Below are 27,963 nucleotides of genomic sequence, written 5' to 3' on the forward strand. Positions count from 1 at the left end.
GTCGCTCGGCCGTCGCCCTGGGCAACGCGCCGCCGCCGCCGGTTGCCATGGGGATGGGACGCTGCCCGGCAGGCCCCGCGGCTGAGTCTGGCCCCGCGGACGGTCGCAGGCGCCCCTCGGCTGAAAATGGGCGAAAGAACATACAACCCGTCGGTGTTGCTCCACAACTGGTTTGAGGACATCGCCCTGGATCAGGTGAGGAAACCCAGGGCCCTCACTGGTTTATAATGAACCCAAACTCGGGAGCTGGGCCCAAATATCCTCCTCATGCCCCAATCCCCTCCTGTCCCCCCCCATCCCACCCCCCACTCTGACCCCAACTCTCATCTCCTTTCCCTCCTCCTGCCCCAATCCCCACTCTGACCCACCCATTCCCCCCCCACTCTGACCCACCCATTCCCCCCCCACTCTGACCCACCCATTCCCCCCCCACTCTGACCCACCCATTCCCCCCCCACTCTGACCCACCCATTCCCCCCCCACTCTGACCCACCCATTCCCCCCCCACTCTGACCCACCCATTCCCCCCCCACTCTGACCCACCCATTCCCCCCCCACTCTGACCCACCCATTCCCCCCCCACTCTGACCCACCCATTCCCCCCCACTCTGACCCACCCATTCCCCCCCCCACTCTGACCCACCCATTCCCCCCCACTCTGACCCACCCATTCCCCCCCACTCTGACCCACCCATTCCCCCCCCACTCTGACCCACCCATTCCCCCCCCACTCTGACCCACCCATTCCCCCCCCACTCTGACCCACCCATTCCCCCCCCACTCTGACCCACCCATTCCCCCCCCACTCTGACCCACCCATTCCCCCCCCACTCTGACCCACCCATTCCCCCCCCACTCTGACCCACCCATTCCCCCCCCACTCTGACCCACCCATTCCCCCCCCACTCTGACCCACCCATCCCCCCCCCACTCTGACCCACCCATCCCCCCCCCACTCTGACCCACCCATTCCCCCCCCACTCTGACCCACCCATTCCCCCCCCACTCTGACCCACCCATTCCCCCCCCACTCTGACCCACCCATCCCCCCCCCACTCTGACCCACCCATCCCCCCCCACTCTGACCCACCCATTCCCCCCCCACTCTGACCCACCCATTCCCCCCCCACTCTGACCCACCCATTCCCCCCCCACTCTGACCCACCCATTCCCCCCCCACTCTGACCCTAACTCTCATCTCCTTTCCCTCCTCCTGCCCCAATCCCCTCCTGTCCCACCCATTCCCCCCCCACTCTGACCCTAACTCTCATCTCCTTTCCCTCCTCCTGCCCCAATCCCCTCCTGTCCCACCCATTCCCCTCCTGTCCCACCCATTCCCCCCCCACTCTGACCCTAACTCTCATCTCCTTTCCCTCCTCCTGCCCCAATCCCCTCCTGTCCCACCCATTCCCCCCCCACTCTGACCCTAACTCTCATCTCCTTTCCCTCCTCCTGCCCCAATCCCCTCCTGTCCCACCCATTCCCCCCCCACTCTGACCCTAACTCTCATCTCCTTTCCCTCCTCCTGCCCCAATCCCCTCCTGTCCCACCCATTCCCCCCCCACTCTGACCCTAACTCTCATCTCCTTTCCCTCCTCCTGCCCCAATCCCCTCCTGTCCCTCCCATTCCCCCCCACTCTGACCCTAACTCTCATCTCCTTTCCCTCCTCCTGCCCCAATCCCCTCCTGTCCCACCCATTCCCCCCACTCTGACCCTAACTCTCATCTCCTTTCCCTCCTCCTGCCCCAATCCCCTCCTGTCCCATCCATTCCCCCCACTCTGACCCTAACTCTCATCTCCTTTCCCTCCTCCTGCCCCAATCCCCTCCTGTCCCATCCATTCCCTCCACTCTGACCCTAACTCTCATCTCCTTTCCTTCCTCCTGTCCCACCCCAATCCCCCCACTCTGACCCATTCCCTCCACTCTGACCCTAACTCTCATCTCCTTTCCTTCCTCCTGTCCCACCCCAATCCCCCCACTCTGACCCATTCCCCCCACTCTGACCCATTCCCCCCACTCTGACCCATTCCCCCCACTCTGACCCTAACTGTCATCTCCTTTCCCTCCTCCTGCCCCAATCCCCTCCTGTCCCATCCATTCCCTCCACTCAGACCCCAACTCTCATTTCCCTCATCCTGTCCCAATCCTCTCTGTCCTACTCGTTCCCTCCACTCTAACCCTAACTCTCATCTCATTTCCCTCATCCAATCACCCCCATCCTACCCACACCTATCTTTTACCTTATTCTCCAGTTATCCCAATGATCGTTATCACCTCTTGCGCCATTTTTCTCATCTCTGGGCTTTTGTTGATCTGTTATCTGATTCTTTCCCCAAACCTAGGGTCATAATCCTAAATCAATCCCAGGCCTGAAATTCTGTTCCTGTCTAAACCCAATTCTACTATGATGCCCCATCTCTATAATCCTTATCATATAATTTGGCCCTAAATCTCTACTTAAAGCAGCCCTCTAATCATATCTCACCAAACCTGATCCAATCTCCTTCACCTGTAATTTGGAGGAACAACACCTGATTTTTCATCTGGTGACTCTCTAGCTAGATGGCATTAACATCAACTTCTCCAGTTCTTGCTAACCTATTGCTTCATGCCTTTGGGACTTTACTCCTCCCCCTACCCCTCATCCTTAGCTTTTTTCTTCAGTTGCCTGCCAACATTTTTCCATACTTTGATGAAGAACTCATGCCCAAAACATCAGTTATGTATATTTTTCTTTGCTATATGAAGGACACAGTTTGACCTGCTGAGTTTCTCTAGCATTGTGTTTTTATTTCAACCACAGTGTTTTACAGAATTTTGTGTTTTACTCCTATCTCCTTGACTCTATCCCATTAACAAGGAGAATAAAAAGCATCATTAGCTCTAATGCTAACGCTGGCACTATTGGGCAACCCAATATCCTGACTTCTTGATCCTTTTCTGACTGTTTCAGACCCAGTCCTTCAAACATATCTGCCTGTCAGCCCTACCTCTCTGAACCCATGCATCAGTACATATTGTGCCTTAGTTTGATCCCTGTAATGTTACTACCTTAACTCTGATCGTGTCTTCCTCGTCCTGAAATCTAACCCTATCCTTAACCTTTTAATCCTATGTTTCATCCATTTCAATTCCCCATCCCATTCCCTTGTTGACATGTCTGTTCATGGTCTCATGCACTGCCAGACTGAGACCACCTGCAAATTGGAAGAACAACACCTCATTTTATTTCTGGGCACCCTCCAACCAGGTGGCATTAACATAAACTTCTCTGGCTTTTGTTAAGACCCCCTCCCCACTTCTTCCCCTGTTTCCTTTCCCCATCTTTGTCTCTCTTCCTTTTCCCTCTTGTCTCCTTTCACAGCCAAAATCAATTCTCACCTCTCCCTTTATCATATCCAATGAACACCTTTAGTTGGTCTGGACTCCTCCACAAACCATCACTGTCTGTATTCTGAGATTTCCTATTTTTTGTTTATTCTTTGCGTATTCCTTGCAGAAGGGCTCAGGCCCAAAATGTCGGCAATATATCTTTTTCTCTTATGCATGCTGTAAAACTGGCTGAGTTCTTCCAGTCTTTACTACAATCATAGCATCTGCAGACTTTCATGTTTCACCTTATTGCTCTAACCCTATCAAGATAACAGAATGACCAAAATAGTTACAACACAGAGAGTCCATTCATCCTTTTCCAGTTCCATTTAAGTGCAATGCAGTTAGTCGTACTTCCATACCTTCTCCTCAGAATCCTGAAAATTATTTTCTCTTGTACACTTAGCCAGATACTTTTTGAATGCAATAATTAAACTAGCAATTTATTTCATGACATAGCCACTTGCCATGTAATTTTTTTCCCCCTCACTTATCTTTTCACCATCTTAACAACTTTGTCTCACTCTATCCTGGCTGTAGACTTTATAATTTTAAGTACTTCTAGTAGACCCCATCATAAGCTCTGAGGAAAGCAAACCCTGTTTCTGCTGTCTATACTCAAAGAGACAGCAAGCCCTCATCCATAGAATAATTTTAGTAAATCTCTTCCATAACATTTCTAAATCCTTTCTTTCTTTCCCAAGAATTGTTGACCAGAAGTAGATGCAATTCTCCAATTGTGGCTGAACCTGTGTTTCACAATGGTTCATCATGACTTTTTTGCTTAAAGTTCAGGATCCATTGAGGTGTTACAAACCACTTTCTTAATTTGCCCTGCTATATTCAATGAACAATGCAGAAGTGATCTCAGGTTAGTTCCCATTTTAGAATTGTGAATTCTGCTTTATGTTGCATTTTCTCATTCTTCCTGCCAAAATACTTCACATTTAACACTAAATTTCATCTGCCACATACCTGTCCATAACACCACCTTATTACTATGAGCCAAACACACACACTTATTTGTTTATATAATAGTAGGTGAGAAAAAAAAGCCATGATCTGAGTACCAAGCTCTTGGGAACACCACAATTAATTAAATAGAATTAAATTAGAAGCAATAGTAACCCTAGTGCAAAATGATTAGTGAACAATTATCTGATTGGAGCTCTTGGATTTTAAAAAAAATTAAATTCCAACTTCACAAACAGGACAAATTGCTGTAAAACTTCAATTTTTAATTTAGACATCTAGCACAGTAACAGGCCATTTCGGCCCATGAGTCCATGCTGCCCAATTTACCTACACCCCAGTACATACTTGTGGGCCAAAATGACCTGTTTTACCGTGCTGTATGTCCAAAGAAGAGGTACAAGGACTGCTTAAAGAAATTTCTTGGTGCCTGCCACATTGACCACCACCAGTGGGCTGATATCACCTCCAACCGTGCATCTTGGCACCTCACAGTTCGGCGGGAAGCAACCTCCTTTGAAGAAGACCGCAGAGCCCACCTCACTGACAAAAGACTAAGGAGGAAAAACCCAACACCCAACCCCAACCAACCAATTTTCCCTTGCAACCGCTGCAACCATGCCTGCCTGTCCCGCATCGGACTTGTCAGTCACCAATGAACCTGCAGCAGACGTGGACATACCCCTCCAAAAATCTTCGTCTGCGAAGCCAAGCCAAAGAAAGAATGACTAAATTAAAAATTAAAAGTTGCCCACCTCTATGCTAGATGAATAAAAACTCAATTTCTATAATTTAGCTTTTTTGGAAATTGTTTGAGTTTACTCGGGAAATAGTTGTTTGTTCACCAGCCACAATCTATAACAGGGACGCACCCAATTCTAAATGTTTAATTCATCAAATTCCCATAATAGTGTCCAAGATATACTTAGTATATTTTGAATTTGAGTAAAGTACATAATCAATGTCTGAGCATAACTTCCTGTTGAGTACAATTTGTAATGTTTTACTGAATATTGCAGTTGGTGTAAAATTGCGGCCTCATGCAGAATCCCATGAAACTAGCCAGACACTCAGACAGTGAGTCTTTTGGAAGATCTTTGCGAGAAGTTCTTTTTTCCCATGCCAGTAGCAAATTAAACATCCAATTTTTTTTTCCACAGTTGGCACAGCATGGCTTAGAACAGTGGGTTTCAAACTTTTTTTTACACTCACATACCACTTTAAGTAATTCCTATGCCATAGGTGCTCTGTGATTAGTAAGGGATTATTTAAGGTAGTATATGACTGCAAAGAAAAAGTTTGAAAACCACTGATCTAGCCGAGACTTTACCATAACAAAGCCCATTTATTTTCCAATGAACAATTTGTTAAACTGACCCATTATTCAACCAGACACTCCAACCAAATGTTATGGAGGATGCTGCTCCTTCATTCTGTTTGGTGGGAATCTTTCAGTGGACTTCAGTTTCGTTTACAGCAGTCAGAACTCTGCATTTTGCTTCCCACATTCATTTTTATTTGCTTGCAAACATAATTTTGCAACTTAAAGGAGAGAAAGCTGTCAAGATGGCTCATGCTTATCTTGTCAACTTTAAAACATTTGTTCATAAATATGTTACAATATCGTATTGTTCCTTGTGAATAAACTCTCAGTTTTTGACCTGTAGACTATAAATATCTTGAATTGCAGTATTGCATTTTAAAACTAGAATCCAATGATTAATACACAGACTCCATCTAGTGGATGAATTTTACTTCAGGACATTAAAAAAGAAATGGTCACAGCTCATTGGAGCGAAATGACAACTTTAAAAGTATACGTGTATGGTGGTACACCACTAGCCTACTTCAGGGGGCAATCTCTGTACCTGCAGGAGTGTAAGGGGGACAGGACAACACTGGCCGGCTGTCAATCAGTCGACAATGGATCAAGCCCCACCTGGTCGGCTGTCAATCACCCTCCAGGATATAAGCCTGCGCTGGCCTCCAAAGTCTCACTCAGAGTTACAGCCAGCCTGGCTCTGTGGAAGTCTTTGTTAATTAAAGCCTGTTGTTCAGTCTTTGCCTTGTGTGTGTCTGGTTCTGTCTAACAGCACACCACAACATGATATATTATTAATATTTGATATTGGTGTGGCTAGAAATGGCTGCTCGGAAACATTTGTTGAAAGAAAGGATCTGGATGGAGAAGAGAAGAGAGATGAGGTCAGTGGGGGAGTCATTTGGGAAGAGTTGGTGGCTGGATGGGGTCCCCAGGACATCAACAGAATAGAGCTTCAATTCTCAACTTTTTGGCTATGGTTCTTTTAGGACCCTCCTCAAAGTTTAAATGTTCACTTCCCTGTGAAGCAGTTGTTTAGTTGTTTTCTTCCATACTTTTCTCCTACTGACTACATAAACATAAAAAGTATTTAATGATTTCAGTCCATGTCCTCACCTCCTAAATGTCCCCATTGAGAATGTCTGGTATAGAATACCTGATAGGAATAGTATCTTGAGGTAATGTTTACTCTCTTTGGAAGAAAATGGAAGCCTTGGATGTTTTAAGGTTAAAAGTCTTTTATGTGCAAGGCCAATGTGTGACCTGTATGACCTTTTGGGGCTCACTTTCATATGGAACCACAATGATAGGGCATAGGGCCCAAACCTAGAAGCTACAGATGAGGCCATGGAGGTATTCTGCAGCAATCTTGTAAAAATCTTGGCCTACATCCCAGTGCTCCTGGACTACTTCAACATCAGGATGAGAAAAATTTCAACCCTCTGGTAAGATGTAATGAGCAAGAGGATGAAAGTTAACTTCAACAGGATCCTTCACCTCCTGATAAAGTATCTGGAACAGCAGCTTGTTTTGTCAGTAGGCCAAGCTAGATCAGTCACTTGATAGATTATTAATCACTGTCTCATCCTCCTTGTTATGCCAATTAGCCTGGGCACAAAACATCAGTATCAATTGAAACCTTGCTACAAGAAAAATCAACGAGTCAAGATCAACCAATTGAAGTTGCAGATACAAAATGTTCTAGAATTAGAAGCTGGACACCTCTGCAAATGAAATGAAGGCACTGATTTCACAGAAAATTCATGACAAACATCAGATGTGGGTGGAAATAACACAGCAGTTCCAGCTACTCCTTGATATTCCTGACTTTTGTGAATCTTTCAATTCCTTTCAGTCAATTTATGTACAAATAGCAGGAGACCCGCTCCACTGAATGCCAAGAATTGAGGTGAACTTATCAAGGACAGATGGTAGGTCAATGACTGTTGGAACTAACATCTCAACTTCAATTTAGGACCCTTGACTCTATCCCCTTTGCCATTTAATCTATAACCTTCCACTTAATGAAAAATTGCTTTCTGGTTCTTTGCATATTAAAACCTATCTATCTCCACTTCTGATTAAAGATCATTAACCTAAGTTATTATTTGCAGCATGAATATTGATTTTTCCAATTTTAGATAACCCCCCACATCTGTTTGGTTGGACTGTTTCCATCTTGTCTATACCTATTCTCATTCAACGAATTTCATGACATGTTCATGACAAATTCTGATTCTCTTTCACATCACAGTGGTCTTTCCCTCCACTCTCTGTCCAATACCTTATCACATATTAGTCCCTCCCTAGGTTCTTCCCTTCTCTCAGCCTCTCACTTGATATACTTGATATCATCCCTTCCTCCTTTACCCTCAACCTAAAAGATTGACTGAGATTTTCTACCCACAGGTACTGCCTGGCTTGCTGAGTACCTTGAACTTCTCACTGTTTGCTTAAGAATCCAGCATCTGCAGTTTCACCTCTCACTTTGTTCACTCTACACTGATGCTGCCTGGTGACACTTAACATTTCCAACATTTTCTACCTTTATCCAACTTAATCTCACTTTTTAGCCCTTGGTCTCTTGGCTTGTAAATTGTGGCATCAAGTGTACATCGAAGTACTTTTAAGATACAATATAAGCTTTATGCTTCAACCACATATTCTAGCATTGAGTAGAAAAAAAATTCTCAATCCCCAGCCCTCGTCAGTGAATCTTCTGACAAGCACCTACAATTTATACTCCCCAGTGTTTGACCCCTGTGTTATAGGAAACAAGTTTTTCCAATCTGCTCTTACCAGGTTATCATAATATATATTTTGATTAAATACACATTTTAAAGTACACAAAACTCCATTTGTTCTCTGAATATAATGTTATCTAGTGCTGCCAATTTACAAATTCTTCTCCAGCATAATCACACTTTACTGTAATATGGTGACCAAAACTATGATGAAACTGAGGTTTTATACCATTCCAACATCATCATTTCATAATTATATCTATTCATGGAAAAGATTCCATATGTATTTTTTATGACCTTGCCTCTCTTTAGGGAATTGAAAACTCCAAAATTGCCTTCAGGCCTCTGTGTAATTTATTGTAAAAACACAATGTTGGAGAAACACAGCAGGTCAAACTGTATTCACAGTTCTTTAAATAGCAAAGATAAATATACATAACCGACATTTCGGGCTTGAGTCCTTCATCAAGGTATGAAAAATTGTCGGCAGGCGTCCGAACAAAAAGGTGATGGGGAGGGTTGGGTGGGGAGGAGCACTGTCCCAAAGGCAGGAGATAATTGGTGGATAAGGGGGGTTAACAACACACCAGCAAGCAGGGGGAGGAGGAGGAGGGATGGCTCAGAGAATACAGAGGGAAGGGGAGCTAGGGGAAAGAAGACAAGGGGAAAGGGAAGGGAGGGAGAATGGAGAGTAGGTTTGCAGAAACCAAAGATTTTGATGTTAATGCCATCTGGCTGGAGCGCACCTTGAGAGAAAATCAAGTGTTGTTCCTCCAATTTATGAATGGTCTTGTGAGATAGTACATGAGGCCATGTAAGTATGGAAGCGGAATGCAGAATTGCAGTTGTTGGCCACTGGAAGGTCTCTGTCACTGGTGCAGACAGAGCAAAGTTGCTCAGCGATCTCCCAGTCTGCACCCATACTCTCCAATGTAGAGAAGACCACAAAGGGACCGCCAGATGCAGTAGATCACTCCCGCAGATATGCAAGTGAAGTGTTGCTTCACTTGAAAGACCTGTTTGGTGCCCCAAGCTGTGGTGAGGGAGGAGGTTATTTCCTTGGCTTTTTTTTTTGCCTTCTGACATACATTACTTCACACAATTCTGGATTGAATTTTAATAACACTTTTCTATCCACTGATGATATTTTACTGCAGGGTTCACTTTTCTTTGTGATTATGAAACACACAGAGCATTTTTGCCTTTTTTCTGCAAGCTTCTTAATCATTATCCCAACTTTTTCCTTAATCATCCATATGTACCACAAAAAAACAAGAGACACAGTGCTGTGTCCTTCTCAATGTCTACTGGAAATGCATTCCATCACAATTATAGTTTTTGACCATTCCTTCTTTAATCCTGTCACTACACAAAAAATTCCCTGGAAGTGGTATCATAGGAAGATAAGGGCCGTAAAGATAGCTTTTGACACATTGGCCTTCAATAAATCAAAGTATTGAGTATTGGAGATGTGATGCTATGGTGAAGTTATAAGACATTGCTGTGACCAAATTTGGAATGTGGTGTGAAGTTTTGATCATCTACCTACAGGAAAGTTCTCAATAAGATTAAGAGCGCAGAGACAATTTACAAGGATGTTTCCCAGACTTTAACTGAGTTGCAGGGAAAGGTGAAATAGGTTAGGACTTTATTCCCTACAGCATTGGAGAATGAGGGGAGATTTGATAGAAATATATATAGGGGTATAGAAAGACTAAACATAAGCAGGCTTTTTCCACTGAGACAAGAACTTTAGGATGTGGGTTAAGGGTGAAAGGTGAGAAAGAGGGAACATTTTGGGGAGCTTCACGCAGAGGGTTGTGAGAGTAAAGAACAGCCAGCCGGGCTCAGTTTTGACATTTAGGAAAAATTGGATGGGTGCATGGATATGGAGGGCTATGTCTGAGTGCAGGTCATTGTGACTAGGTAGAATAATAGTTCAGCATGGACTGAAGGGCCTGCTTCTGTGCTGTAGTGTTCTATGGTTCAACGGTTCAAAGCTAAGTAAAGATAAGGCTCATCTTTTTCTTTGGATATTTTGGAGTTTTACTTTACTGACTAGTCTGCCATGTGGGACCTTATCAAAAGTCTTGTTAAAATCTATATGAATTACATTAAATGTTCTTAGCCTTACTTCCTCAGTACAAAAAAAATGATTACAATCAACTTGCACCTAAATTTAGGATCATTCTAAATGATGATTAACAGTGTCTCACACTGAAATGTTTCCAGTAATTTGCCTATTACCAATGTAATGCTGACTGCCATCTTTGTATAATGTAAATCGTTGCTTGGCTGAAATTATGGGCAACTGGAAATTCTTCACTATTTCTTCCCTCATTTCTCTTAACAGCCCAGGTTAGATTTAGTCTGAGCCCAATGAGATACTGACTTTCAAAAATTGGAATCTCATTGTTCTCCAATGATAACTATCACCTTGTTCATTCCATCAAATATTTCATGCACTTCGTCCTTCAAACAATCTCTTTTCTTCCCCAATGTTGTGAAGATAGCTACAAAAAAATTTCTTCAGAAGGTCATCTGCCCCAAGAGTATGATACCTTTTCCAAATCCTACCTAGATTATCACTTCAAAGGTTTTTCCAAGAACTAAATAAACATGTAAGGAAATTTCTTTGGAAAGATAAAATGTCAAGAGTTTCTATGGAAATATTAATGTGGAAATATGAATTGGGAGGCCTACTGCTTCCTAACCTCAAGAATTATTAACAGGCAGCTCAAATGAGATTTCTCACATCTTTTCCTGCAGGTGCAGAAAACCAGCATCGGTTAAAATAGAATTGGATAAAATAGGAGAGAGATTTACAGAGGAATTCATATACAAATGGGATTAAAATTAATGATTAGTCTTAAAGAAACACCATTGTTGAAACATTTGATTACTGTTTGGAACAAGAGAAATGACATAATTGGAATGAAAGGAAATATATCACCCAAGATTGCCTCATTCAAAATTACCTTGTACCTTGTTCCTTTTTCAAAGGATAATCAATTTTCCAATTAATCAATTTGGTTTCATAAAGGCATTAGAAATATTGATGATTGTTATGAACAAGGCCAATTGGAACAATTAAGGAATAAATATGGAATATCCAATAACACTTTTTTATTATTTTCAAATGAGAGGATATTTGAGGGATGTTAGGTCCAGCGAAGCTGTTACCTTCTTGTAGTGAGATGGAGATTCTTATTAGGAGGGGAAATATTAAGAAATTTACCTCTCCAATGTATCTTATTATAAACAGGAACTACTAAACATGGAGTCCATAAATCGAGACAGAGGTGGGAGCTGGATTTAATGTGATAGTACAGATTCTATCACCAATGTGTATATGTACAGATGGTAGTGTAGGATGACTGTGATTGGCTGAGAGTGTAGCCACACCTACTGGCAGGTCTTAAAGGATTGCTCCTAGCCAGACCAGGTCATTCTGGACTGGTCGACCTACTTGTGATATGGTCCAGTCTTTTAGTTCATAAAAGCCTTGGTTTGGATCAACAAGTCTTTTGACGTGCATTACACCTCTCCAGTGTATCTTTTATTATAAACAGGAACTACTAAACATGGAGTCCATAAATCGAGACAGAGGTGGGAGCTGGATTTGAATATTATAATTGATGAGCAAAGATGATCAGATCTCTGTCTCGATCTTATGACAAATAATATTAATGTAAGGTATAGATTAGTTTACCATAATTTCAGTTGTATTTGACACCACAGAAATTGAATAGAATGAAATCAGATTTATCGGATCAGTGTTTTAGGTGTGGTAAGGAGACAAGAACTTTCTTGCATTTAACTTGGTCATGTCCCAAGGTGAAGCTTTTTTTGGGTGGACTTAGGGAATTTTTTAGAACAAGTTACAGGTATCACATTTCCACAAAACCCAATTTATTTTTTATTGGGAAATATAGAAGAAGCAAGACCTAAGTTGAAACTATCAATATACCAAATGAAATTTGTTAAATTTGCATTAACTGTGGCAGGGAAGTCTATTGCAGGGAAGTTGGATTCACATTTGGGTATGTGAAGATGGAATGCAGAAATTCAAAGCTATATCCCTTTGGAGAAAATTACATATAATTTGAGAACTAAATATGGTATATGTTGGCAAATTTGAAGCCCATATATGCAAATTTTAGGTATAAATATGCAGTGGTGTTCTTCCAGCCTCTCAAGACCTGTGCCAATCTCCTTCCCTAAATTGATCATATCAATCTTGCTGAAGTCCTGTGAGAAAGCGACTCTCCAAGCAATCCATGAAGCTATTTTCTTTCTCTTTTCTTTATATTACTAGCTATACTTTTTATATATATAAATTTCTTTGGGGGGGGGGGGTTCAGCGAGGGAGGGTATGGGAGGAAAGGGGAGGGATTATAACCATCATGTAATGATTGAAACTCTCTTAACTTTAAATTCTTAATTGTTTTATATAATTGTTCATTAGTTATATGAATGAAAAAAAATAAAATAAAATATTTTTTAAAAGTTATCTGCCTTCATAAACGTTACCTTTTTGAGGATTAATAGGCCCTAGTCTTCCCTTAATTTACATTTGGAATGACGCAGATGAACCCAGGCCAGCACCGTCATAGATCAGTAGGATTGTAGATCTTCCATGTAATTGTTCTACTCCAAGCTTGCTGATTGCTCATTCAGAAGCTAGCATGTCCTTCAACAACCTTCGTCTTGATGCTTTATCGACCTCTTAAGATAACACTCTGTAATCTTAACAGTTTAACTGTTTCACTGAATTCATTGCTTCTCTTCCTATGGGTTAGAATTAGGCATTATTACACAGAAGTAAGTAAAACATGAAAGCCTGCAGACACCTTGTTTGAAGTAAAAACGTAAAGTGGAGAAACTGAGCAGGTGACCTGTTTGTGTTTCTCCAGCCCAGTATTTTTACTTTTGCATCAGTTGTATGTTTTAGCCATCAAACTTTATCTGATTGTTCTGCAAAAGCAACATAAACGATTCCATGTGATTTGAATCCTCAACAAAGTCCAATTTAATCCCACAGGGTTTTCAGTGTATTTGATCCTCCCAAATGTTTCTTTCTGTATAGCAAGAAGTCTGCTTTTAGAGGGACAGAGGCTGATTTTACAGGTTTTAGAATGATTTTAAAAGTACATTCACATGATGTTATGCTTGCCATGTGGATGAGTAGTGTTAGTGACATCTCCCTACAAAACAAGCACCATTGTATATTAAGACAAACAAGCTCTTATGTCAGGCAAAGTTAGTCAATGTTCATAAAGATTGCCCCCAGCAGATGTGCCAAAAGGGAAAGAAGTAAGGATTGGAATTAAACTGAGTCATTTTCCAATTCAATTTGACTTTGGCATGGTATACAAGGAATGGATGACTAACCTTACACTGTTATGTAGTAATTATAGCATCTGTATGAATCTGAGTGGCAGCTTACCTTGGCTAACCTCATGGCTTGTTAAATCTATAGCTCTCTTTGTGCTGACTGAGCTTGAACTGACTGCCTCTGTGCCTTTCTTCAGACAGCCAGCAATGTGCTTCCACAAATCCATTGGAAAATCTGGGTGATCTTTCCAGATGTTCAGATTCTTGAGGCTGTAGCTCATCCTGTCCTCTTCCTAGGGACTGATAGTGCAGTTTAATTTGCCTCAAAACCACAAGTCAAGTTTATTGTCACCTGATTGCACAAGTACAATGCAACGAAACAAGGTTTTCCAGTCCTCAGGGCAAAATGCGCAGACACATAACCAGACACACATACAGACAAACAATTCATATGCAGGATAAGTATTCATCTATACAAATAACTAAATAAATATTGTTTCATGAATAATAGAGTCTGGGCTGGTTAGTTGAGCAGTTCCTTGGATGGCCGATCAGCGTTCTCACTGCCCATGGGAAGAAACTGCTCTTCAGCCTGGTGGTGCTGGCTCTGATAGCCCTGTATCTCTTTTCTGAAGGGAGCAACTGAAAGATTCTGTGTGCTGAGTGGAAAGGGTCCTCGATGATTTTGTGTGCCCTCTTCAGATAATGATCCCATTCGATCACATTGATGGGGGGAGGTAGTGTTAGGAGAGGGAGACTCTAGTGAACCTCTCTGACACTCTTATGGTCCTGTAGATTGACCTCTAATCCTTTTCTCTGATTTCTCTGTAGCAACGACAGAAAGATTTCTCCTCCACTGTGACCTTCATTTAAACACAAGACCCCCCCCCCCCCACCGCCATGTCTCTGATTATCCCCATGAATGGACAATGAACAACATGGCTTCCTGGCCTGTTTCAAGGAGGAAGTTGTGAATGAGCAAATGTTGGACAACTCTAATGTATGTCAATCAATAGGTTGGAAGTTCAGGCATGATGTGAAAAGTTATGTGTGGTGACTTGAAGTTTTATATTTTTGATCTAAAAGGCAGAAAACAAATTATTTTAAAAATATATCTTACAGGATATACTTAAAGATTTCATTCACAGGAAAGAACGTGGTGAGCTTTTGATGCAAAAGCTAGGATCGTTTAAAGATGATCTGCTGAACAAGGTGAGTAAACTCTTGCAAGTATTAACACTTTTTAAAAATCTTAATTCTTAGTTAATTCATTGGTTATTGAGTGCAGTTTAGAATTATTTTAGTCCTGTAACAGTTCACTTTAAATCTGTGTTCATCACTAAAATAAGTTATTTTGCTTAAATCTATTTGCTTTTGAGGTGATAAAAATAGGCTGTAACATATTAATGATCAATCATTGCTATTTAATGGTGTTGCAGATTGGAAGGGCCATGTTTAAAGCCATTTACATTTCCCCGATAATGTTGGGGAGAATTATACACAACTGTTTCAGCTTATGTTATAGAAGAAAATAAAGTGCATCAAAGGCCATAATGGCTTTTATCATATTGACTGCCCAGGTTGTAAATATACTCTTCAGTACTGTGCAATGAAAATAACTTTGGGTCCTTCAGTTAACGTTGACTGGAAAAAGCAGCATTTGTACGCCACTGGCATGAAATATTATAACATAGAGAAACAGAATGTCTCAGGGTCCTGCTATTCTTATGATGCTATACTTAGTACTGAGAAATCCCTTCCACGTCTGGCATGGATGTGTTTGCTTCCCTCAGTTCATCCTAATGTTCATCTTGCCAAAAATGTTTACATAGGAAGAAATATCTCAATCCCTGTTCCTCCTTCTGTGATATTATGGATTTTATTTGGAAGAAACGGAAGTTATGTTTGCCATCATTCACATTCAGATTTATTGTCATCACATACATCCCTGAGATCCTTTTTCCTGTGAGTGAGGCAGATTTACTACTTATTGGTAATGCAAAAAAAAAACAAACTGTACATAATGTACACATGTAAACAAATAAAGAAATGTAAACAAACTGCAATACAGAGAGAAAAAAAATCAAAGTGTAAGATTCCTTAAACTCTGATTGAGTTTGTTGTTGAGGAGTCTGATGAAGGAGGGTAGCAGCCGTTCCTGAACCTGGTGGTGCAAATCTATACCTCTTTCCTGAGAGTTGCAGTGAGGGTAGAGCATGTGCTGGGTGGTGTGGATCCTTGGTGATTGCTGCCATTGTCTGATGGCAGCTTTCCCTGTAGATGTTCTCATTGGTGAGAAGGATTTTGCTTGTGATTCACAGAGAGACACATTAAATTGACAAATTTGCTGCCATTGTCAGCCCTGACTCCAGTGATCATCCCAATCTGACTTCCTCCAGGAATTTGGGTCCAGAGTATTTCAGCATCATTAAATTACCAGAAACCACAAAAGTTTAGAATAACATGTAATATAGTTTACACACACACACGTTTATTCATTTTCCATTCTTACATTCTCTCATTGTGCTTGAGAAGCTGATGGTAGCTACATCTGTGCCTTAAGAAAGAACACATCATAAAAGATTCCCAACACCCTGGGCACAAATTCTTCTCGCTACTACCCTCAGGCAGAAGGTACAGAAGCCTAATGTCCTTCACCTCTAAGTTCAACAGCAGCTTTTTTTTCTAACAACTATCAGGCTTTTGAACTTTCCCCTACCTCCCGAACCATAACACTACTCCAGGACCACCAAAGAGCTGGCTATACCACCTTTTTTTGTACTAACTGTAACTTTGAATATTTATCTATCCTTTTATTGTATTATTCTTAAATTCTCTTGTGTGATCATTTAATTTAGACTTGCTGTTTGTTAAAGTAGCTGCAACAAGTAGGCAGATTTTGGAGTGGTGCAGGGTTGTTGTTTTTGGGAAACCAACTTTCTTAATATTGACTGGCACATCCTGACTGCAAAAGGGATAGATGGGACTAAATTCGTCAGGTGTGTTCAAGACGCATTCCTGACACAGTATGTGGACCAGCCAACGAGAGGAGACGAAGGCTGGAAGAGTTGTGGATGGAGCTGAAGGTTGTCGTAGGTTACAAAAGGATATAGACAGGATGCAGAGTTGGGCTGAAAAGTGGCAGTTGGAGTTCAATCTGGATAAGCATGAGATGATGCATTTTGGAAGGATAAACCAGACTGAGTACAAGGTTAATTGTTGGTTACTTAGGAGTGTGGTTGAACAGAGGGACCATGGGGTCCAAATCTATATATCCCTCAAGATTGCAGCACAGGTCGATACAATAATTAAGAAGGCCTATGGGATGCTGGGCTTCATTAATAGGGGGATTGAGTTCAGGTGTCATGTTGTAACTCTACAAATCTCTGGTGCGACCACACCTGGAGTATTGTGTTCAGTTCTAGTCACCCCATTATAGGAAGGATGTGGAAGCTATAGAGAGGATGCAGAGGAGATTTACCAGGATGTTGCCTGGATTGGAAATTAAGTTTTATGAGGCAAGCTTAGCAGAGCTGGGATTTTTCTCTTTGGAGTATAGAAGGATGAGAGGAAACTTGATAGAAGTCTACAAGATTGTGAGAGGCATTTTCATGGGCAGGAATACAAAGGGAAGGGAGGAAAGTTTAGGGGAGACATCAGGGGTAAGTTTGTTTTACACAGAGAGTTATGGGTGCCTGGAATGCTTTGCCAGGGGTAGTGGTGGAGGCTGAAATATTAGGGGCATTTAAGAGGCTCTTAGATAGGTACATGGTTGGAAGAAAAATAGAGAGTTACAGGATAGGGAGGGTTTCATATTTGTTTTAAGGAATATTTTGGATGATATAACATTGAGGGCTGAAGGACCTGTACTGTGCTGTAGTGTTCTAAGCAAGAATTTCAGTGAATCAGTACTTAAGGGTATGACAATAAACTCTTCATTGTCATTATATTCTTGCTATCCTCATTCGTTTGGGTGGTGGGAATTATAAGTTTAGAAGATGCTGTCAAAAAAATCACAATGAGGTGATGCATTGTTGGGGTGGACGTTAATGATGTGAACTAATAGACTATGTACTAGTCAAACAGGCTGTTTTGCCCTGAATGCCAACAAGCTTACATATTATTTCATAGAACTCAGAACATAAAACGTTACATCTCCTCAACATTGGAGAGACTGGACACTGACTGGGAGATTGCTTTGTTAAGCACCTTGGCTAGGCCTACTGTAATAGTGTGGATCTCAGTGGCCACCTATTTCAATTCCACATCCCATTCCCTTGCTGACATGTCTGTCCATGGTCTCATGAACTGCCAGACTGAGACCACCCACAAATTGGGGAAATACCTCATCTTCCATCTGAGCTCCCTGCAACTGGATGGCATTAACATCGACTTCTCTGATTTCCATTAAACTCCACCCCTCCCCTTCTTCCTCATTGCCTTTCCCTCCTCCTCCCTCTCCTTTTCCCTATTTCCTTCCACAGAGCCAAAATCAATTTTCACCTTTCCTCTCATCATTATTCAATTAACATCTTTTGTTGGTCTGGACTCCTTCCCCCCACTCCCTTGTTATTCTTCAGTCTTTATTCTGATGCCTTTCTGCTGTTTGCTTATAACTTAAAAAAGGGCTCAGGCCTGAAATGTCAGTAATATATATGGACACTGCAAGACCTCTGTGATCCTCCAGCATTTCTGCATGTTTTAACTACAATCACAATGTCTGCAGACTTCCATATTTCACATGGAACATTACAATGCAGTAAAGTCCTTAAGGCCCATGATGTTGTGCTGACTGATAGAAACCTACACAACAAACTATACATTCCCTATCTAACCCTAACCCTACCACACACCCATGACCTTCTATTTTTCTTCTATCCATTTGCCTAAGAGTCTTTTAAATGTCCATATTGTATCAGCCTCTGCCACCACCCTTGGCCATGCATTCCCAGTGCCACTACTTATTATTAGCCCTTCACTATTTTTAGAATCAGTGCCACCTTCCTTGTTGGGCAAGGAATTTACAAATCAAACGTGTCAAGTAGAATTTCCTCTGCTGTTTTGCCACTTCCGTTAACATGGAGTCAGTCGTGCAGCACAGAAATAGGCTCTCAGCCCATCATCTCCATGCTGACCCTGCAGTACCCATTAATGCTCATCTCATTCAGAAGTACCTGGTCTATAACCTACTATACCTTTGCAGGCCATTCGAGATTCCAGCCATCCTGTAGGTTCAATTGTTTTTCCTTAGATCCTCTCTGAACCTCGCACACCTTACCCTAAACCTATGCTCTTTAGTTGTAGACGTCCTACCATGGGGAGGAGTTTCATGCTATTTATTTTATCTATGCCCTTTAAAATATTATATACCTCCAACAGCCTCCTCTGCTCCAAGGAAAATGAATCAAGCCTCTCCAGTGATCTTGTTTTAAATGAAACACTTCATCCCAGGCAACTTCCTGGTTAATCTCCTCCTCTCCCCTCCAGTGCCATTACTAAATTGCATCACCTGTATAAATAATACATTCAGAGGCTACAGTTAACTTCAAGGCTGAGTTAATCCACAGGGGATACCCAGTAATAATTTAACAGTCGAGTCTTGTCACTATGTTGAAATCCCATGTTCCAGGTAAGAATTATCATGTGAGAAGCTTTAATTTTACTCTGGGTGAGCTTTTTCCCTACATATCACTAGTTAAACCGGTGATGTGGAGCTTTTATGTAATGTGTGCCAGGTTTACAGTTCAAACCTCTTCCATGAACCATGCACGAAAAACATGTTTTATTTTAACTGGACATACTGATATATTTGGTAAATTTGAAGATACACATGTTTGCTACCTAATGCATTGCCGACTCTCTAATCTATTCACTGTCATTCTGCTGCTTTCTCGATTCCATTCGGTTATCTCCCAGGCTGCTTCAGCTTTTGCTCCATTCTAATCCACTTGCACATCTCTGGCACTTGTTCCCACCCACTTAGGAGGGGGTCACAGATTCAGTGGGATCAGGTGTTGAGAACCAAGATCAGGAGAACTTTCTTCAACCAGACAGAGATGAAGCTGTGGAAGTCAAGTCAATAAATACATTCAGGAATAAGGTAGACATTGTCCTTAATATGAGGAGAATACGGGAATAGGGTACTGAAATGGCTGATTTTGCTCTACTGCATTTCTATATTTGGAATAAATTCCAGGCAGTTATTATTTGATTTTTACTTCACATTAGAAACTACTGCTTTCATTAACAGATAAAGGAAAATCCCCAGGTATCTGAAATTCAAGGAACTGCCAGCCTCAAACAACTGGCAAAAAAAAATCGAGGAAAAAAGTAAGTTTAAAATTGTAAAAAGTGAATATTCTCTGAAGTAACACGTAAGCTTTTGGTGAAGATGGGAGCAAATATTCAGCCAGCGGATGCCTTGGTCGTGCTTTGCTCATAGCAGCTGTTTGAATAAAGTTGTGTGTGAAGCAGCAATAGCGTCACCCAGGATGAAGAGCTGGTTGATGCTGGTCGCCATTGGGGTGACTTTCTTAAAGTGTCTTCTTAACCCTTCTTAGTAAGAGCCTTTATTAGTATATTATTTATAAACTGTGGGGGGTGGGGGGGAGAGATAATTATCTATAATGTTATTGTTCATCTTTTCTAATTTATTTAGACTGAGCTTGTCAAAAGTTGTGATGGATATCTTCATTTTGGTGACCTCGTGTTACTTGTTAATCCTGGCAACAAACACAATCATACTAGCCGCATCCACTTGCCTCGTGCCCCCATGGCATTGACTATGAATGTCGATCAAAGCAAATTTATGGGAAGCGGACAAATCGATTCACCATGTGAAGTGTGTGGCAGCAGGAACTTAACCCCCTGTGTCAGAAATACTTTTTGTATTACAAGGCAAGTATAGTCTTTAGTTTGCAATAACACTCAACAAAAAGTGATTGTTTTATTAGTAGTCAATATTTTACAGAAAAATATTTCTTCACTAATACTTGCTAAACAAAACTGCAGATGTAGGAAATCTAAAATAAAAGCAGAACATTCTGGAAAGATTCAGCAGATACTTTTATCGGTTTGGTCCTTTTTGAATCTAGAATTAATAGAGGAGGCACAGTCAGCGTAGTGGTTAGTGCAACGTTATTACAGTGACATGGGTCTATAAAGAGTTTGTATGTTCTCCCCGGGTCCTGCCTGGGTTTCCTCTGGGTGCTTCAGTTTCCTCCCACCCTCCTAAATTGTAACGGGTTTGTAGGTTAATTGTTGTATTTGGGCAGCGTGGGCTAGAAGGGCCTGTTATCGTGCTGTATCTCTAAATTTAAAAAAATTAAGAAATAAACCACTGGTGATGCTATCACAACATAAGCCTATAATAAAAATATAACATTTAACAGCGTAACTTTATTAAAGATACAGAGTAATGTTCATTTTTCCATTAGTAAATGACACAGTTTAAAGAATGGATGTCACCGTGTGAAAAAATACATATATAAATGGATGAAGTAACAGCACTTTATTTGAGGTGGCACAGTTAGCTAGTGATTCTTTTGGCTTCGTGGACGAAGATTTATGGAGGGGTAATGTCCACGTCAGCTGCAGGCTCGTTTGTGGCTGACAAGTCCGATGCGGGACAGGCAGACACGGTTGCAGCGGTTGCAGGGGAAAATTGGTGGGTTGGGGTTGGGTGTTGGGTTTTTCCTCCTTTGTCTTTTGTCAGTGAGGTGGGCTCTGCGGTCTTCTTCAAAGGAGGTTGCTGCCCGCCAAACTGTGAGGCGCCAAGATGCACGGTTGGAGGCGTTATCAGCCCACTGGCGGTGGTCAATGTGGCAGGCACCAAGAGATTTCTTTAGGCAGTCCTTGTACCTTTTCTTTGGTGCACCTCTGTCACGGTGGCCAGTGGAGAGCTCGCCCTATAACACGATCTTGGGAAGGCGATGGTCCTCCATTCTGGAGACGTGACCCATCCAGCGCAGCTGGATCTTCAGCAGCGTGGACTCGATGCTGTCGACCTCTGCCATCTCGAGTACTTCGACGTTAGGGGTGTAAGCGCTCCAATGGATGTTGAGGATGGAGCGGAGACAACGCTGGTGGAAGCGTTCTAGGAGCCGTAGGTGGTGCCGGTAGAGGACCCATGATTCGGAGCCGAACAGCTAGTGATTAGTGCACCACTATTACACCACCAGTGACCCAGGTTTGAATCTGGTGCTGTCTGTAAGGAGTTTGTATGTCCTCCCCACGACCTGCACGGGCTTCCTCCAGGTGCTCCGGAGTCCTCCCACCCTCCAAACATGTATTTGGGTGGCTCACGCTCATGGGCCAGAAGGGCTTTGTTACTGTGCTGTGTCTCTAAGTTAAAACAAAAAAAAATCACTGCAATCTGTCCAATAGGTGAAGACTAGTTTCCGAACTACTGGTGAGGCTCTAATTTTGATGAGGTCAGTTTGGTGAAAAAGAAAGCCAAGCTGAAGGCTTGGGAGAAATAATCAATGTGTGCCTTTCAAAAAAAACAAGAGAAGATCTAAAAGCAAGAGGTTCAAAGGCAGCTTGCTTAGTTTTCTTTATACAATGTGAAATCTAAAAAAAAGACTATTATTTCTCCAATTGTTTTAGATGCAATCTGTAAACAATTTCTACCCAAATTAATTATTTTAAAAGTAATTCACATTTTGTGAATTTAACTTAAAATGACTTGAACTTGCATATTTTCTGTTCTAATTATTTTAATTTAATCATGAAAGTTCTGCTGGATTTACAAACTTTAGAAGACAAGATGATATTTCATTTTGCAAAGGAGTGTCAGACTTTGCAAGAGTCAAATTAGTAACACTTGTGTCATCCCATTAGCGGCAGTTCTACAAGAAAACACTTCCTAAATGAGTGTAGTAAACCATTGCAAGGTCACAGCTCAGAAAGACACTGTTCAGCCCTTTGAATCAGTGGTCAGAAGTGTCATCCACTGACCCTTTCTCCATTGTATTGAAAATCAAAGTGGACTCGACTAGATGTATACATGTATAAAATGGCCATTTCACCATTTATAAATTAAGCAGCTTGATGCATCAATCAACTCTAAGTAGTTTGCATTGTAATTCTTTTAAAGTGAAAACACATTTGTCTAATATAGTTTCTAATAACTTCTCCGTGGATTATCACCTTGTGTGGTCCTGAGATCCCTAGAGCAATGGTGTCTGGAGCTATGCTCCTGGCAGGGCCACCCATGGCGATAAGGTTGAGGATGAGATCCCTGACAAAGAACAATCCAACCAAGTCCTCAACAATGGAACAAGTGGATGAAGTTACTTTGAACTCAGCGGCTGTGAAGGCGGATGAAGGCAACAAGCCCATCATCTCCAATCATCGTGGTTTCCAGGCCATTGGAATCAGTTGATTGATTTGTGAAGTACTGTGTGCTTCTCGGAGTGCAACATCAAGTACATGTTAAACAAAAGCATGCACAGGCATCTTCGCTCTGTGGAAAATGGAACCAAGACCATCTTTCTTGACCTCAAGGGATAGCCATGATCAACTGAATAGCTTAACTTAAAACCTGAAGCTAATAAATAAAATGCATTGCAAAGCACTTTTTGGTTTTATTATAATTTTGGTGATTTCTTTGTGTTTCATAAACTCACATCCTTTTTTTCCCCAATCAGTGTTGATGGTAGTTGCAATGGTGACCCTCTTCGATATGGACAGAGTTTTGCCCTCAGAACAATGGAAGGGATGGCTGGCCAGGTATTTTAATGCAAGATTGCAATCATTTTTTGATGTTTCAAAAAAAAAATCACAATTATTGTAAATTTAGCATTAAATACTTGGAAGAAAAGATTTAGGGAAACCTTTGCAACTGTTTGTTTCATTACGTGTTCTGACTGAGCTGCAAATGCTTTTTCTATTACAGCTATATCTAACAAGCGATATGAAATTATTTATGAAATATGCCAAAAAGTCTCGGATGCAGCTTGTGAATCTGACAGGTCAGCTCTCTTTCCTGAGTTGTTGGCAGGTCTTATACTTGGACCCACAGATGCGGCTTGAATACGATGGATACCCAGTGCAGGTATGGACATTTTAAAATTGTGAGGGATTGAGAATTATTGATTAAATTTAACTTTAAAGCCTTCTTTAATATTCCAAAGAGTAAAGTTTTCATAATTTAAACTTTAGATATGTATAATAGTCTCAAGTTATCCATTCTGACATTTTGTCTAACAGCTACAGCTCCGGCAAGTCAGATTTGATCCTTTTGCACTTTTTTTCCGGAGATGGTTTGGGTGCTCTGGTTTCTTCCTATACCTTTAAGATATGCTGATTGATAGGTTGGTCGGCAGCTGTAAATGACCCTGCATGTAGGTGTCCAATGGGAGAATCAAGGAGAGTTGACTGGTGCATAAGAGAGAATATGCTGCAGGGAGGGAAAAAAAACGGGGAAATGAGATTAATGGGATTGTGCCGAGAGCTGACGTAGGTTTGCCCTTCTGTCTTGTAAGAAACTTAAAATTTAATAATTAATCAGTAAATACAGTATTTGATTTACCTCATTGTTATACACTGAACATGGCATGGATCTCATGTAATGCATTCATTAGCACAGGCAAGATATGTTGGTGCAGAATTTGTTTTGTTGACAAAGTAATACAGTAGTATGCTTGTACATTCAAAGATCAAGTGGGCCCTTCACGTTTTCCGATGTATATTCTTCCATGTATCAGTTCAATGGACTGTTGGCTTCACATATCTATGCTTTTATCAAACTGGACAAATATTAAGGAATTCTTACAGGCATCATCCCAGGATGCCAAAGACACATTTTAAAAATATGCTTTTTAAGGATTACTATGTAATCCTCCAAAATACAGGCCATTGTCAATGGGAATTGCAAAATAAAACAAACTGATTGTTTTAGGGTCTAACTCTTAAGTGTGGCTTTCAACGTTATTAGTCGATGTGAAAAATATGCAAGGTTTCATTGATTTTGTGATTTTTATATGTAGTTTAAATTTAAGTCAATTAAGTGATTTTTCCAATTAAATAATTTACCTTGATTTCAGTGGAGAACATTGGTAAATTTAATACATTCTGCATAATTTTATCAATGCTGAATCAATATTCTAGCAATCTAAATCTAAGAACATAATAAACAGAAGGCAGAGAAGGTCACAAGCCTTCTACATTTTTCACCTTTTCATCCCAGTGACACCTTCGTACCTACAATGTCATCAAAATCAATCATGAAGACATTCACCAACGCTACATCCAGTCCTCTGAGCATAGAGGGAACTCAAGTTTTGTACTCTAGTTTTGGAGTCTCCAACATGAGGAACCAGGAGGTTCCTGCTCACACTGTAAAAATTGTGTTTCAATAAATTCACATCATCTTGTTCTTCTGAACTTGAGGAAAATGTAAGGCTAATATTCTGTGTAAAAACACACAGAAATGCTCGAGGAACTTGGCCGGTCTCGCAGTGTCCACAGGAGGTAAAGATATATTACCTATGTTCCAGGCCTGAGCCCTTCTTCAGGGTATAAGCAAAGAGTGGAAAGTGGTATGAATTAAAGACTGGGGAGAGTAGGGGGGAAGGACAACAGCCAAAAGGTGTTAATTGGAAAGCTGAGAATTGATTTTGGCTTTGTGAAAGGAGACAGAGGAAAGGGAAGAGAGAGAGAGAGAAAGAAAACGAACTGGAGACAGACGAATATGGGGAGGGGAGGAATTTAACAGAAAATGGGGAAGTTGATATTAATGCCATCCGGTTGGAAGGTGCGTATTATTTATTTATTTGACAACCCTGTCATGCTGGGAATCAAGTCTTCTTTCCACTTCCTTTAAGATACACTTATCCTTGATCAGACAGAACCATAGACAGTATATATTGTGTAGCCTGAACAGAATCCTTAATTATTCTAGCATAATTTACTCTTAAATTCCAATATCCTTATGGTCAACTAACATGCCAATTATTCAAGGCCAAGAAATTCTTCAGCATGACTAGGTCCAGTCACTCATCTTCAAAAATATTCAGCTTTTACAATCTTCCTACGCAGGTGACTCATTTCATGCCTTCTTGCGTCATATACCATTTGGCATTTCTCTTGCCCAATAACCTAACTGATCTTTGTCCCTTTGCTGTCTTCCTTTGTCCTCTTCACATCCTTGTCTCAAGAACAAACTTAGATTCAGCCCTCTCACCTCAGTCAGAGATGTAGGTTGTAAATAGCCAAGATACAAGCTTGGATCTTCGTGGCTCTCTACCAGTTATATCCTGCCACCCCAAAAGTCACATTCACATTCTTAGAATGTAGGGACATTTTTCAATGCTTTTATATCACCTTGATATTAAAGAGATCAAACTCTGCACAGCTCTCCATACAAATTTGGTATACATTGTAAGTCATTTCTTTCTGTTTTTTAATCCCCCTTCTCCCCCCCCCCCCCCCCCGCAAAGAAATCAATCAAAGTGCATTGTTTGCTTTAGTTGTGGCCTTGGTAACGTGATTTTATTACTTCTGATTTTTCTAGGCAAATGTAAAAGTACTTATCAACCATGTTCGTACAAATCAGGCTTTAGCAGTTCTTCAGGATCACTCTTTCTGGTAGGTATTGCTCTACTAAGTTCAACAGATGAACAATGGATTTCAGAGCTCACGTGAGGAATACAGATTCTGCTAAGGTGCTGCAGACGTGCACAGTCACTCTTCAGTGAGCAATCTGAAATTTTAAGAAAACATCTCTGTCAGAGTGGCCCACAACCAAGCTGCTGGGTTGTTGTAAAAATTCTTCAGGTTCACCATTGCTTCTCCTAATACCTGCCAGTCTTAATCAGATCTGCAATGGAAAGCTGATGGAGTTTGTTGAATTCAACCAACAAGTTTAAGAACCTCAGCACCATGCATGATAAACCATCCTAATAGATTTTCATCCCATAGTTCATTCCCTTCGTTCCTTCTGCACAGCATCTGCAATAAGTGGCATCTACAAAGCCTGCTTCAGTGACTTGCCTGCAGCACTGCTCAAACCTACATCCTCCTCCACCAAGGAGGATAAGGGCAGCGGGTGCATGGGAACCCTACCATCTCCAGGTTCTTTTTCAAGTCCCATATCATGCTGACTTGGAATTGCTTCTTCATCATGGAGTCTAAATCCTGGAACTCTATCCAACAACATTGTGGGAGTGACAGGGATTGCAGTGGTTCAAAGGAGTGCCTCACTATTACCTTCTCAGGGGCAATTAGGGAAGAACTTTGCTTGTGACTTCCAAGTCACCCCAAAAAGGTAGCCCTTTAAACTTCAGCGAGGAATAAAGAAATACAATTAGGGGAAGGATCAGATTGGGATTTATTCACCCGTCTATTTCTGTCAGCACAGCCAGCTTGTACTTCAGTGCAAAAAATGGACCCGCACTGATTAAAAATCGTGATTAAAATGCCACCATCTGTTGCACTGACTGCATTAATTCCTCCCAAATTATTCAAACAAATAACAATTAACAGCGAAACCATGTGAGCCCAGTTTTGAGAGAACATTTTATTTTTGTTAATACTCTTCATATGTTAAAAGAATAAATAATCATATCTAAAATCCCCCAAATTTTATGATGTTTTTGCAGGACAATGTTTGGAAGAGAGCATGAAATCACTACGCATACCTTTCTCGACACCCATCGGGCTGAAGAAGACTCGAATCACTGGATAATTGTCACTGGGGATCCCAGTGTCCCTCATGGAACCTTACTGCAGCTGCCTCCACCTGCTTGTGAAGACCCAGAGGCAAAGAAAAAGCACAGCCACGACTCATCTGACTGCTCCTCTCCAAAGTGAAGCTCACGTGTTAAAGTAATGATCTGCCATGAATCATTTGAATAGAAAGATATTTGTTCCCCTTCCCCTAAATGAATTTATCTTGAACCAGCTGGATGATTTCTTCTATGAACTTGGTTCATAGAGTCTTAAATGTCATCAATCAGAAAATATCTCCAAGCTTCTCCAACTTGTGCAGAATCTTATTGTTACTGTAATCAAAACTCAACAAGGAATGAGAAGCGGAGGTAAAATAATAACCATGTTCTTTAAGTAAACCAGCTAATTGCACTTTGTTATCTTCTTCCATGAAAACATCTGAATAGCAAAATAAACATTAAGGAAATACATAAAATGTGATTGGATTTGTGGCCCTGATTCTTTCAATAACAGGTCGTTAATGAAATTAATTCCAATTCTT

At 41.3% G+C, this 27,963-nt stretch overlaps 1 protein-coding gene across 8 annotated transcripts; it reads left to right on the forward strand.

Moving 5' to 3' along the window:
- The first annotated feature begins 54 nt into the window (after window positions 1–54).
- cfap161 (cilia and flagella associated protein 161) lies at window positions 55–27,902 on the forward strand. Of its 8 annotated transcripts, XM_069910643.1 has the most exons (9): window positions 116–195; window positions 4,165–4,245; window positions 14,580–14,748; window positions 14,871–14,960; window positions 20,407–20,645; window positions 23,399–23,480; window positions 23,647–23,805; window positions 26,266–26,339; window positions 27,353–27,902. In XM_069910643.1, exons 3-9 carry the CDS (start codon window positions 14,671–14,673, stop codon window positions 27,561–27,563), a joined length of 933 nt encoding a protein of 310 aa, XP_069766744.1. In that variant the 5' UTR covers window positions 116–195; window positions 4,165–4,245; window positions 14,580–14,670; the 3' UTR covers window positions 27,564–27,902. The 8 variants fall into 8 exon arrangements, with proteins under 8 accessions (XP_069766745.1, XP_069766743.1, XP_069766746.1 ...); XM_069910642.1 differs by lacking the exon at window positions 4,165–4,245 and having other exon boundaries at window positions 106–195; XM_069910645.1 differs by lacking the exon at window positions 4,165–4,245 and having other exon boundaries at window positions 106–195; window positions 14,897–14,960.
- Window positions 27,903–27,963: the final 61 nt, after the last annotated feature.

Source organism: Narcine bancroftii, chromosome 14, assembly GCF_036971445.1.
Source record: "Narcine bancroftii isolate sNarBan1 chromosome 14, sNarBan1.hap1, whole genome shotgun sequence".
NCBI lineage: Eukaryota > Metazoa > Chordata > Chondrichthyes > Torpediniformes > Narcinidae > Narcine > Narcine bancroftii.